Raw genomic sequence first — 13,394 nt, 5'->3', positions numbered from 1 at the left:
ATAACGCAAGAATTCTTCGTAATCCGTGACTGGAAGAAGCTCATCCCTCTTTTCCCCGGCGATGGAAGAGATCATTTCAAGATTGCTACTTCTCATGAGTTCCTTCTCGCAGTGGGAGGACTCGGGAATATGAAGCTTTGGTAGAAGAAGGACACGAGTGCGCTCCTTATAGTTTTGGATTGAATTCCAAAAGAGCTGGTATAACCCAGTCTGCACTGCGAGGAAATCGAAATGACGCACTAGCCAAGCAATGTTGCGACCAAGATAATAGTCGACCGAGGGCCCGGTCATGACTAATGCATCTGTATCAGCGTTGTATTTCACCCAGTATCGGTCATATTTCGACCACGATGAAAGGTGCTTTGCCAGCATTGGTCCGAGCCGGTCAAGTCGCGAAAATGCACTGCGACGATGAAAAATATTACGTCCATCAGAGGCCGCCCAACAGAAAACACGGTTGAACAGGATGATGATTAGCCATGACTGCGGTGATTTGTATGGACACTCTGGGGGCAAAAGAGCAAGTGAGCGGCGTAAAACTACCCAGCAGTATTGTGTGGAGGGGGCCAGTGTGGTGAAGAGGATGAAGAAAATCATGAATGCCACAATAATGCTGACCGGAAGAGCCACGGTCTTGTTCAGCGGCCATAGAAGCTCCAGCACTCCCACAAAGAATAGTACAAGAGCGACCTGGAGGAGAAGGGGAATAGTCGAGATGATTCCTTCGACTTTCCATGCTGATAATCCCTCCAGTCGCATCTGTCGTACAGAGAGAGTATCCTTTGAGTTACGACCCGCATCTTTAATGTACTCCCGGAGCCATTGTTTGCATAATATGCCGGTGGATGCTGCGGAAATCGCAAGAGCGAGGCTTAAGAACCAGCAAACATTGATTCTTTCCTCGGCATGAGCGCTTAAGAACGCTGTATCCGAGTTCGTACTGGCCGAATTGTATAGCCATTTGTAGGAATCGATTATGAATGGAGTGGTAACTGCAGAGAATAAACCGGCCTACAGTATCACGGTGTAAGACAGGTCGATACTCGGCAAAAGACAAGGAAGACATACAAATACCAATAGTGTGTCGATCTCCTCTTTCCAACCTTTGCAGACTTCTTCGTCGTACTTCCGAACGAGTCTGGCACACTCGCACGCTGTCGCATCGGTCCTTGGAACACTGTTTGTCCCATAGCGCTCGTGCGAATCAGAGCAAGAGTGCGGCATCGTCTTAGCATTGTGCGCTATATGCTGTCCCGTGAGAGTCTAGGTATCGATAGCTCATTAGTATGACGCCAGACTGCCTTAACGGAAAGCAGTTACCAAGTCGACAGCATGCTCTTTAGGTGGAGGAGAACGGTCGTCCATGACAGCTGGAAGCAAGGGAATATCAAAAATCAAGATAGAGTCAGTACTAGGCAGTGGTAGAGGTAGCAAGCTTCAGACTGAAAGCCAAGCGCCTACCTCGTCATTCGTGTTGGCGTTGTTGATAGCGCGGGAGCACTCAAGTTGAGTCCCTCTGTAACCGCGTGCAGGATTCATACCAATTTATCGTACTTGTCCGTATTCGTACTAGCCCTTGTCCTGCATATGGTGTCGCTTTAGAGACGAAACACGAAGCGAAGTAATACCAAGTAGGTTTATCGGGTTGATTCCCTTGAGGTGTTCTGAAGTACTGTTACTGTATTGTCAAACAAGATCGGGTGATTCGGGATCGATCGATTGCAATTTGGCCGCCTTTCGCCATCACGACGCCCGCTCCCCGCCGACATGAAAAAGCCACTTCCCAATTATTTAAGGTTTTTTTTTGTCGAACTCGCACACCAGCACCGACGTCTTCTCAATCAAATCCCATTTAGGAAATGGCATCGGCTGAGCCTTGTCGTTGAGCGACTGAACGCGCCATTCACAGCCGCTGACATTTTTACGATTGTCAGACAGTAATCCTTGATGAAAGCACTCCGTTCAATGAGTATTGTATTGCCTATACAAATGTTTAATTTAGCAGGCGTAGATAATGTCAACAGTAAAACAAGCTGTCTACTTGAATTTACTCCTTCTCCCTCCGCAACTTGGGCGCAGACCTAGACCTCGAAGTCGAAAGGAACTTGAGCGAATCCAAGACCGCAGCCTTATGCGCCTTGGTCACCTCCTTCGAAACCCTTCGCTCACTCCGCAGCTCCACAGGGCTCTGCATCAGCTTCTGCTCCTTCTCGTCGAACTCAGGCGGATCAGCACACATATAATCATCGCTTCCCGGCCAATGGAAATTGGTAAGCGTCTTATACGCAGAATCCGTCGTGACTGAGGCGGAGATCCTCACGCCCTTGATACCCTGCTGGGTTTCCTGCCCACGATCTGAGGGAGGAGTATCGACGATGACGCTTCCTGGGATGATACGCATGGGGGCGGTCGACTGAGTCGATTTCGTGGCGTCTCATGGGGTTAGCCTTGTTCACGTCGTAGAGGACTTGTTTCCCAGCGGGTAATACGTCCAATTTGGCTTTGAGACCACCGAAGGAAGCCATGAAACCGGGCTTGTTTTGGCCCCTGATGGCACCGAGGTGGGCAGCCTGACCGGCTGAACCGGTGTTTGCCTGGAGGATGATACCAGGCTGGAGGTCAGGACATGAGATGAGAAGTGGAGCTGGGTGGGATGGGCGTAGAGTAAGCCTCCGTTAGGATGTGGCTGCGGCTCGATTTTACGAGCATCGCGATCTGTGAACTCGTCAGTGGGTGATTGCTTCGATGAACCTCCGGTGCAAATTCGGGCTGGTACTTCACGGATAGCGAAGGAAGGGGTACCGTAGCGACGTTCACGTTGTTCGGCCGGGGCGCCTCACCCTTCTGCGCAAGCTCGTAAAGAGTTTTATTTTTGAGACGTTCATCCTGCTGCTTGGCGTTCTCGACGAACTCGACGAAAGCGGGACGCAGGGCGCGTAGCTTTTTGAGGTATCGCTTCGAATTCCTTTGGAGTCATGGCCATGAAATTTGGACTGAAGTTCGTTAATTGCTCTGGCTTTGCGTTGGCTCCGTATGCGCCTGGCCCTCTGCGTCCTAGACCAGCCAGGTCCTCGTCGAATGGCGTCTTGGAGAAATCCCTCGCCTTCTCCGACTTTTCCTTCTTCGTCCATCCCTCCGTAGCTTCCGGCCGTTCTTCCATGGTCCCAAACTCGGAATCCACCATCCACTCAGTCAGGGTCTTCGAGCTCTGATTCTGGGCCCACGACGACGAAGGCGCCATCCTAGGCAAGGTATCCATCTCTTCGAAGCGGCGGATAAACCGCACTTGCGATTCTCCACGAGTCCATTCCGTGAACTGCTGACGCGCCTCGTAGGGTGCTGCTAAGGTGATGTAAGCATTTCTGCGTCGAATAGGGATGGGACGTTTGAGACCCCAATCGCCACGATTAGCGTGGGGCGCCGGTGACAAGTACGTCTGTCGTATTGACGGGTCAAAAGATGCAAACTGCGAACGACGAAGAAGTTGTGAAAATGGTGACGCAGGCGGGTGCACGGACATGCCCGCGTTTTAATGGTCAAGAGCACAAACCGATTTCGCCAAGTCGCGTCCAAATTCGGTCGGAGTTTCAAGTTAAAATCATTTCCCGATATAAACCGCTCAGGAGTTTTTTTTTCTTTTCACAAAAACCACGACGGCAAAATTACCATCTTGTCTACTGCCTCTTCAGGCTTTTATCGAAGGACGGATGGTCCAGACAAACGTCGAAGAGGATAGCGGACTCTCAAAAACAATCTTTGCTGACGTTCCTCCCATTGGTTGAGGGGCAAGGACGCAGGATCACCTGGAGCAGTTCTACATACCACTATGTTGTTACCTATCATGTATTGTGAGTCCTTCTAGTTGAATCGATTTCTATTTTTCCCTGGTCGATGAAGATAATCCTGGTAAAAGAACGCGCCCCGCTCAGTTAGGAGTCCATATCGTCAGGGTATCTTTGCCCCTCGCTGAGGTGGCTAGATGGCAGGGCGCGGATGGGGAATTAAAGGCGAGGCTGAGACCTTTATCTTCTTTTTGCTGCTTCTCTTTTTTCTTGACGTCGTTCTAACCCACCGTTCACCAGGTTTACATCGTATCTCCTGTATCCTGTACTTATCATGTATTCTGCCCCGACTGAAAAAATACACTCTTTCGTACATTTTATATTTTGAAGCTCTACTAAAGTTAAGACCACCGCTTTATCCTACCGACGCAGGTATAGTTTCATGGATAGAGCGTCCTCACCATCGCCGTCTGAACAATATCGCAGTTAGTAGTGACCGATAATACATGCAAGAGCGAAGCGCACAATATTTCTTCTCTACATCCGCCACCGAGAACCCCAACGTATCCTTATACAATCCAATAGCAGCCTTGTTAGATTTCCTCACATGTAACGAGACGTATGACGCATTGTACACCGTCAACATAGCTTCCTCTAAAAGCCAGAGATGAAAACAACATCCAGGCCCAGTTCAAAACTGATTGAACTCACGCGATAACATCATCAACCGCCGCGCCAGCCCTAGTCGCCTATACGACCTTAGCACCGATATCGAATTGACGTGCCCATGCACGTCAACGGGGTTCGCATCCGTAGTCTCGTCTTCACTTGAACGCGCGTCAGCAGCACTCCACAGCCATGAACACCAAGCCTCACATCTTCGCCAACACATATCCAACGATCTTTCCCTCCCCATTCTCCGCTACGAACGATATCTGCGGCCACGTCAAGAGGTGATACATCCCTAGACGGGTATGAGCTTGCATGTTGTATGGTGAAAATAACAAGCAGGTGCGAACAGAATTTCATGACGTAGTTCTCCGGGAGGTTGATGAGGTTGGCAGCTTGCATACCGCTGAGGTCATCAATCTAGAAGCGTTAGTAGTAGTAATACGGGGCCAGGTGATGTGCGAAGAGACTCACCTAGAGAAAAATCCGGATCTTCTGCACCTACGTACATGTCCACGGAGAGTTATACACGCACCCTTGCTAGTCGGATATTCATTGGAGCAGTCTGGAAGTGTCTGGCACTGAGGTAGATGTCGAGGTGAAGGGCAATTGGGTTCTGGCAGTGACTGCTTGAAAGCCGATTACTAAAATAGGACATCACCTCTTGAAGTGTAACCCGGGGTCGGATTCTTCCGTGTCGTTCGAGGCAAGGACGATTTCCGGAATACTTTCACTCCTAGGATCGTCCCAATGGGACATCTTTCATGCTGCGACTGGATCGGACTCGGAGCGCATAATAGCGCAAGAATGATATAACGAAACAAGGCAAGTGAACGTTTACGATGATACAAATTAAATCATAAATGCAGATATCGAGAAACAATGCAGAATACTAAAATGCAATCCCAAATAGACCACAGTGTTTTTTTTTCAACTCTCAGAGTAGGCAGGCGGAGGAAGCTCCCCTCCAGCATGATGCGAAGCTTCTGCCTCTTGTTGTGCTCTCGCCCCATCCAAATGAACCAAAGCCAGGCTTCCCACCTGGGACTGCAGCTGCCGAACTCCTGCGTCTTCCCTTCCCGGCCCGACCCACCCTGCGTCACCCTCCTCAATCACCCCCTCGCTCGAATAAATATCCGCCGGTGGACTCATCACAGACGCCCTTTGCCCAGCCACAGTAGCATCGTGATTGACGATATGCAACCTCCGCTCAGCCTGAGCACGATTGAAGTATCCAGAATCCGACGAAGTGGGACGCGAGGAAGAACCAGCTTGCATAGCCATGTTATTGGAGGTAATCGAAGGCGTCCGAGAAGGGTCCCCAGCTATGAGTCGACATCCTCTGTTGCTGTGCTGCTGCTTGTTTCCCTGCGGCCGCAACACCCATAGGAAGCATACTCAACGGCGAAATAGCCGCCAACCTCTGTTGGTCATACCCATCAGGGTACACAGGCATCATCGGCTGTCCAGTCATGGGAGGCGAATGCGGGGGAGAAACGCCGTTGAGGGACGGGAGGGTATTCCCACCGACCGTCCCATACTCGTACGGTTTAGGCTCCACGTCCAAATCGCGCCCGAGGGAAAATCGATCGTTGCCCCCCGTACCGGTGTTCGCAGCGACCTGGTCATCGAGGTCGTCAAAGATGTCGTCCCATCTCTTTCGACGTTTTCTGTGCACAGCCCGGGGTTAGATGCGGTGTGGTTTCACCACGTGATGGAGGACTTACAGGATGAACCAGATGATTAGGGCTAGTAGGGCGAGGCCACAGACGCCTCCTACTACGCCCCCGACTATAGCGCCGATGTTGGTGGAGCTAGGGGCGGGAGCTGCTGTGGAAGAGCTAACGGCAGCAGCTGAAGTTACTGTTGTGGCAGCTAATGCTGAGGTGAGGGTTACTATTGAAACTGTGACTTCGCCGCCAGCAAGAGTCATTGATGTTTCGGAAGTAAAGACAGTCGGGGGAGGTGTCGAGACGGTAACATAGGTGGAAGTCGATGTTGAAGTCGTGGAGGTTGTTGTTGGTGTTGTGCTCGTCGTAGTAGTCGTAGGCGGAGTGGTGGTGGTAGTGTCTGGTCCAGTGGTAGTGGTATCAAGAGGAGAGCATGCAGTTCCATATAGCGTGCTGTATACGGTAGAAACGGCTGATCCTGCTGTCACCGGAACTGAAGTAAATATGGTGGTGGTTTCATCTACGTACTAACTTAGCGCCAAATGAAGATGTCTACGAGGAAATCACTACTCACATAGCGTCGTCTCCCCTACAACTGAAGTAGTCGAAGATAAACACTGACTAGGAGCACTAGAATTGAACTCGGCGCAAACAGTCGTTACAGCTGAGCTTGTAAGGGTCGGGACACTAGTAACGACCGATCCCACAGATGTTGAGACAACTTGCGTAGAGATAACACTACTCTGGGTATCGGTGGGGCTTGAGCTGCATGTCGACATGACGGTGATAAAAAAGCGGCCGTTTACCCAGGTGAAGGAAGACTGAAAGAGAGGAATAGGAGCTCAAAAAGAAAGACAAAGTTAAAGGCAGCAAGACCGCAATGGTCTGTTTTCAGTAAAGGTTGAGACATTAAATAAAACTGTTAAAGAGGGTTTATGTAAGTTCCGCGAGGCACCATCGGTGGTAACTGACCGTGCCAAGGGTGTCATAATCTATATATGATAAAGATCGACATGTTTTCCTCGTACCAAACATTTAAAGGCGAGGGAGGGATTGAAGGGGATTGACGGGTTTCTAGACTTGTCATGTTCGTTATATATGCGAAAACGTATCCTCTCGAAAAATTCCCCACCCCATCCGCTTATCCGCTCTTCTCCCTGTTCCTTCTCTTCTATTCTTCTCCGTTTGTTATCCGTGATTCACCGACGCGTACCTCCCTATTTGGGACTCAGGAGTCGCGCAACGTTCTCGGTGACGTAACTTGATATGGAACCGCCGGTCGGGAAGTACCTGAAAAAAATCGACGAAGCATTTCAGTCTCCAGTGGTTATCATCTCACAACATTCCAGGCTAATGTTAAGAGGCCTAGGTAACGTGCAGACGCCGGTCATGTGCCGATTTTGCCGAGTAAGGGCCAGGTCGTGGTTTTTATTCCACGACTGTACGATTTGGAACGTTGTATAACGCGTTAACGTCCGCTGTCAATAGAAACAATCCATTTTTCTACCAACCCCTCTAGTGTATCGATACTGTTGTCCATTTTCGAACATAATATTTGGCGGCAGCTTCGGCTGCATAGTAAATATTGCCCATGAAGCAACCATGGAGACTCAGGAATAATGATTCTAACACCATAGGTTACTGAAGCGCAAGGGAAGATGATGAACCAATTTTAGGAAGCTTCGACCGTATTTACAGGCGAAGAAGAAAAACGAAAAAATAAACTATTATTATCCGATCACGTGATAGGACATCTTGCTGTGTAAATTTCAAATACCGTGTAAGAATTCTCCTCCATTGTCCATTGTCCAAGGCTGACATAGGTAGAATACTGGCAGCCAGCCAGCCCCCCCAATCACTAAGAGACGGTCACCAGTCTAGATGGTATATTCATGAGCACTTCTCGTGCAGAATCCCAGCAACCTCAGTTCAACCGACGAAGGTCGAACACAGCCCAATCTATCCTGAGATCTGTTCCTCCGCCAGTACCATGCCCACCCTTGGAAATCGGCGACACCGTTGTGCTTAATTCATGGGTACATGATCCAAGGGATAACCAAAATGTTACGTTTAATCATGCACGGTGGCCAGGCGTGACGGAGGGAGAGATGATTAGCGTAACTGCTAATGGCGGGAACGAGTCTTTTTTCTTCATTGTGCCGAAAGATGATGGTTCGAATAAGCCTCAGTTGCAGGTACGTGGCAATTTCATGGATTCTGTACCGTACCTTGATGGTTTCGTAGATTTCTGTACCCAAACCGCTTGCGGAATCCTTCGGCGTGAGGAATAACGGCGAGGTTACTCTAACCAAGGTGCGCCATGCTGGAGTTGCTTGTTGTCCGCAGATAACATTTTCTAGGTTGATAGGGAGTTGCATTGTGCCGACTACGTGGAATTCATATTCCAGGATCAGTATATGGGACGAAATGAAATGTGGCGCCTTTGCGAGCATCTCGCTGGACAGTGTGTTTACGCGGATCAGGAAGTATACTTCATAGGGAGCGGAGTAGCTAGGATACAATGCATTTTCGTGGACGGTAAAAAGGTCAGCCGCCTTCAACTCGCTGATGCTTACTTTGTCTGACGTTGTATTCCAGGTATCCGCCGCCTGCATGACATCTCGGACTAAAGCGATATACCGCTCTCTATCAGCTAAAGTGACGATCTTCATCCAAGTCTGCCGAGAACTCTGGGAATTCGCAGGAGACGGAGAACGCTATAACGAGAAAATTGTTCACTCGTTTCTCCCCTCGCTTTTCGCCAAATGGAAGGAAGCTGGCACAAACCATACCGTCACCATTGCTCTCATATCTCGCGTGTATTATGACGAGTCCGAGATTGACTACGCAGCGGGTCCTTTGCGACGAGACGACCGTGGCCAGTGGTACAAAGACTTCTACAAGGTCATAACCGACCTGGAAGTCATATACGAGTGGAAGCCAACTCTTGTTAGCCTCAAGAATTCATTCTGGGATTTCCAACGTGACATCCTGCTCACCCATCATTACCACCGAGCACATCTAGAAGGCAGCTCTGGGACATCAGAACAAATTCGCCTAGTGGGTCGTCTTTCTTACGCCCATGACGGTCCGATCCTCGAGGCGTTGAACCTCAGCTTGAATCCCACGGAAACTCATTACATCGATCGCTCTCTGCTTCTCACCGGGGCTGCGACCATGCTCATTACCCCAGGAACAGGCTATTTTCGCGTTTCCAAGCACCTGCTACGACTGACTACTACTCGGATGCTTGATCAGGGATTTGGTCTAGATTTGATTTGTCTCGGGAAGCCACCTCTTCATTCAAGTCCTATCTTCAGTTTTCAAGGCGTGCAGCCTGACTCAAAGGTTGCTGTCGCTGGTTCTCGTGAAATGGATCCTCTCTGGGGAGGGGATGACGATTCTTCACATGATGCGAGGACGAAGGCTACGTTTTGGTGGGAGCCTTTTTGGATCTCAGTATCTTTTTGGGATAAGCAAATGGTGAGAAATTTATGCCTGGTTGTTTTGCTATTAATCTTACATAGACTAGGACCTTCCGTTCCGCCAAGATAGGTGAGGGGATCAGTAAAGCGTTCGATCCGTCCCTAACTGTCTTGCAGGTTTATTGCTCGAGCCAAAATGCACGAGATACAGACGCTTGGACTTTTGGAACACGATGTACTGTCCAGCATTGAGGTACCGTACCTGAACGACGATGCGGAACCAACTACCCGAGAAGACACTGCCAGTAGCGGCCCACCCCTCACACTTGAAGCTGCACACAAATTTGACCACGATATATTTACAGTTCATGGTGAACCGCAACGGCCACCGGCAACCAATTCTGTTACATCTTCCGGAAGTGTGTCTTCGACACATCGTATGACAGCCGAAAAACGCCCTTCTCATCGTAACTCGTTGATGGCTCCGAAAGTCCCTCCCATTGAAGAGAGTCCCAGAATCTACATTACTGAACTACCACCAGAAGATTCCCCGGATCTGTCGTCGTCCGCTTTGTTTGGAAAAACCCGAACTTCATCCCCATCCCAGTCATCGATCCGTTCACTACGTTCCAATCTATCTACCTACTCTTCAAAGAGGAGCACGAAGAAAGAGAGCCCGTCACGCGATTCAATTTCATCGAAACTCACGCCTTCATGGTTGTTCAAGTCCTTTAGAAGTGGTGTTGTTGAACCTCAGACGACCACAACAACTGTGTCGGCGTCAGCGACGTCAACGTCACATGCGGATACCTGCGTCGTCGACACCTACTTTTTCCTCCTCCATCTCCACATCACCCAGTTCGAGTGTGGCGATGAACCACGGACTGCATGCACCTCAACCAATGGCAATCAAAGGCAGAGGGGCGGTTCGTCCGAGTTCGAACCGTGTATTTGAAAGCGAGCCCCTACCCGCGGCGCGACCTTCAGTGCGACCCGCAGATGGCTCCCCCAAAAGTGATCTTCTTCCCTCCATCATGAAACATCGCGGAACGACCAGCTCTATGGCCGCCTCGTGGACCTCTTCGTCTCCCAGCTCTCGGGCTAACCCGTCCAATCCCCAAATGTCCGTCTCGTATGTCCAATCATCCCTTGCGGCTCGATGGCAGCACATGTTCCCTCAACCTTCCTACAAACACGAGATCAAATGGAAGTCTATCGTCACACCTGGATGCTTACCTCTTTCCACGGAGTATTTCCCCTCAACTGCTGAGCTCGAGGAATGCGTACGACGTGTTTTCGTACGACTTTGTTGTGGACCCCATTGAAATGCGCTCATTCCTTGTAAAGCCTCCCGTGGTGAAGGGCAACGCAGAGGATCGACGTCGTGCTTGGGCGCTTGTAGTTATGCGAGGCATGGTTGCCGTCCGACTGGCACAAGGGTTCCAATTCGTGTTACAGAAGAAACGGAAGGGGCAGAATGTCGATGGAACAGAGGGTAAGGAGAGTGAGAAGGCGAAGGAGAGATCCACTTTTCGACGCCATCAGTCATTTATGGGTCTCACTGACGACTGATATTCCCAAGCCTTGGGGCGCAGCTGAAGTTCTGAAGTCGACGGCTAATCCGGTCTATCTGAGTATGAGCAACGAGATTCACCGTATCTCGTATACTGGTGAGGCTATTCAAGTGAGACGTTATGTTCGGAGAATGCCTGCTAGTCACCCTTTCAAGTATGAGTGTTTGATATGGCCCAAGCTTGGTGTTGGTTATACAGAACAATCGACGACCTTTACCTCCCATGGTCTGGAGAATTATCATTGGAATCGGTTGGTTCTCTTTTCGATGTCTTCCTTGCTCATACTCAGCCTTACGGTATAGATTGGATATGCTTGTCGCAGGATACGAGCGCCACTTCAATGAATCTCTTCGCTATTGGAGAACACGTTTTGTAGTGATACCAACTGTAAAACCACCCACCGTCTCCGTTGGTCCTGCGGGCGAAACGTTGAACGACGAAGAGATACGTATTTTGGGGATCGAAAAGCTCGCCGAGCATTTCACCAAGGTGCGCTGGCAGCCACCTGATGAAAAACAGACGCCCCCTCCAGTTCGATTCCTGCCAACGACGCTCTCACCGGCAGCTTCGGTCCTCGACAACGCGCTGATGGACCAGTTGGATCAAATCCATGCTGCCGGTCCTCTCCGCAAGAAGATGAAAAGCGAGAGAGAGATTGGTGATATGTCGCTAGCCTTGATTGCCAAGGCCATGCGAGAAGAAGACGGTGTTCCCATCAAGCATCATCAGTGGCATCGATCTCGCTATCCAGATTCATTCACAGGCTTCGATTTCGTCTCTTGGCTCTGCCGTGAATTCCGGGATGTCTCGTCTCGAGCTCAAGGAACAGAATGGGGCATAAAGCTCCAGGAACAGGGGTTGTTCGAGCACGTCCGTGGGTATCATAACTTTTTGGATGGGTGAGTCCGAATGTTGCCAGTGTACCGGTATCTGAATTGACCATTCGTTAGTCATTACTTCTACCGTCTAGTGGGTGAATACGCCATACCCTCCACCCCACGTTCGTGGTTTGCCCCCCGGCTGGAAGCGACCAACTTCCGTCCCAGTATCTACCCTTCTAGTGTGGCCAGACCCAGGCATGTTCGACAAGCCAGGAGGAGGTTAATTCTGAGTCAAAGTATGGTTATCGATATTGACACCACCAAGGTAAGGAGTCTAGGTTCCACTCACTCTTCCATTGGCTGACACTCTGAACATAGCGGAGCGACCAAGCAGAGACAGTCGTTCTCCATCATGACATCATCCATAACCCTGCCACGGTGTTCCATTTCGAACTTCAGTGGATTGGCACAACTGGCAGATACATCGAAGACCAGCTCCGACAATGGAACAAGACCATCGAGCGATACGGACTGAAACTCGTAGAGGCGTATGTGACCCAGATAAGCAACATTCGAGACCGAAATGCGTTCCAGTCATGTTTCCCATTGCGCCTAGCCCTGCCGCCGCCGTCTGAAGTGCCCGAACTTCAGAGTCGTGTGGCGGAGGGCACTCACACCCCACATCATTTCGAGTATGCACTTTTACGGAACTTTGGTTTCATTCTGGACGTCGAAGCCTCCGATCTCTACCCAGAGCAGGTCGACGTGGTGTACTCATACCGAAGATCGCCGTACAAATATTCGCAATTCGTGCATCGCTCTGGTGTTGCGTTTATTCAAGTGCTGGGTGGTAAGGATGGGTTCCTGTTTCTTACTAACAGGTTGATGGGTCCCGGACGGATGGGAACCGCGATGAGAGGCAAGGAGATGCGTCCAGCTGCGGCAGCGGATGATATTAGAGTCAAACTGCACAACTTTTGCTCGGATGAGGAGGCTCTGGATAAGTTCTACGATGCGGAGATTGCTTTGCTTAAACGAGGACCAGATGATCCTCCTGAGCCTCCTCCGTTGAGCATCTAGTTTTTCCATTGCGACGCGTGGATAACTCATGGGACACCTGTCGACCCGGAGTAGAGTACGTTCATTAGTGACATTTACTACGAACTCCGACTTCATCAACAGTCTGGTGTAGTATCCATGTCTGGGCTTCAGTCTGTCGACGATCAAGTGATCCGTCGGGGGTAACAATGTGCTGCTACCCTTTTCCAATCGTTTTGTGGGACCACCAGTCGCTTCCGCCTGTTGTCCTGGCAGAGTCACTCATAGGGTACCACCGGACAGCTTCAATTTGGTTGTTCCTGCACAATTTTTACATGTAACTGCATCTTCAGCAGGGGTTTGTCATCTACAAAGTAGGTTTGTGGACTCCGTTAATAAATCAATGCCAACGTGT

The 13,394-nt window shown here is 50.0% G+C and overlaps 5 protein-coding genes across 5 annotated transcripts; 1 reads left to right on the top strand and 4 right to left on the bottom strand.

Moving 5' to 3' along the window:
- Positions 1-468: 468 nt before the first annotated feature.
- Positions 469-1,224, bottom strand: EV420DRAFT_1264087 (uncharacterized protein; the record flags this gene model as incomplete). The annotated part of the gene is made up of 2 exons (XM_060467208.1): positions 469-1,011; positions 1,069-1,224. Coding segments are annotated over 2 exons (699 nt in total), but the record flags the coding sequence as incomplete, so codon positions are not given.
- A 1,417-nt stretch (positions 1,225-2,641) lies between these two features.
- On the bottom strand, positions 2,642-3,624 carry EV420DRAFT_1095889 (uncharacterized protein). Its single transcript, XM_060465799.1, has one exon. It carries the CDS (start codon positions 3,518-3,520, stop codon positions 2,882-2,884), a length of 639 nt encoding a protein of 212 aa, XP_060334857.1. The 5' UTR covers positions 3,521-3,624; the 3' UTR covers positions 2,642-2,881.
- A 578-nt stretch (positions 3,625-4,202) lies between these two features.
- Positions 4,203-5,007, bottom strand: EV420DRAFT_1618573 (acyl-CoA N-acyltransferase; the record flags this gene model as incomplete). The annotated part of the gene is made up of 6 exons (XM_060475358.1): positions 4,203-4,252; positions 4,308-4,436; positions 4,494-4,609; positions 4,659-4,746; positions 4,802-4,871; positions 4,987-5,007. The coding sequence occupies 6 exons, from the start codon at positions 5,005-5,007 to the stop codon at positions 4,203-4,205; spliced, it is 474 nt and encodes a 157-aa protein (XP_060334856.1).
- A 374-nt stretch (positions 5,008-5,381) lies between these two features.
- On the bottom strand, positions 5,382-6,900 carry EV420DRAFT_1476265 (uncharacterized protein; the record flags this gene model as incomplete). Its single annotated transcript, XM_060469325.1, has 5 exons — positions 5,382-5,776; positions 5,850-6,121; positions 6,179-6,614; positions 6,696-6,716; positions 6,744-6,900. The coding sequence occupies 5 exons, from the start codon at positions 6,898-6,900 to the stop codon at positions 5,382-5,384; spliced, it is 1,281 nt and encodes a 426-aa protein (XP_060334855.1).
- A 1,113-nt stretch (positions 6,901-8,013) lies between these two features.
- EV420DRAFT_1728362 (uncharacterized protein) lies at positions 8,014-13,296 on the top strand (the record flags this gene model as incomplete). The annotated part of the gene is made up of 13 exons (XM_060479873.1): positions 8,014-8,316; positions 8,366-8,434; positions 8,482-8,667; positions 8,720-9,604; positions 9,654-9,676; positions 9,724-10,013; positions 10,038-10,291; positions 10,332-10,795; positions 10,824-11,101; positions 11,142-11,370; positions 11,423-12,019; positions 12,071-12,266; positions 12,320-13,296. 13 exons carry the CDS (start codon positions 8,014-8,016, stop codon positions 13,019-13,021), a joined length of 4,476 nt encoding a protein of 1,491 aa, XP_060334854.1. The 3' UTR covers positions 13,022-13,296.
- Between the last annotated feature and the right edge of the window lie 98 nt (positions 13,297-13,394).

Source organism: Desarmillaria tabescens (genome assembly GCF_030435595.1).
Source record: "Desarmillaria tabescens strain CCBAS 213 chromosome Unknown EV420scaffold_7, whole genome shotgun sequence".
Taxonomy (NCBI): Eukaryota; Fungi; Basidiomycota; class Agaricomycetes; order Agaricales; family Physalacriaceae; genus Desarmillaria; species Desarmillaria tabescens.
The sequence above is the reverse complement of the archived record's forward strand: the minus strand, read 5'-3'. Positions and strand labels throughout refer to the sequence as shown.

Bases quoted from the DNA above. Each gene is read 5' to 3' on its own strand.
- EV420DRAFT_1095889 (XM_060465799.1), bottom strand. From the start codon at position 3,520: ATGTCCGTGCACCCGCCTGCGTCACCATTTTCACAACTTCTTCGTCGT.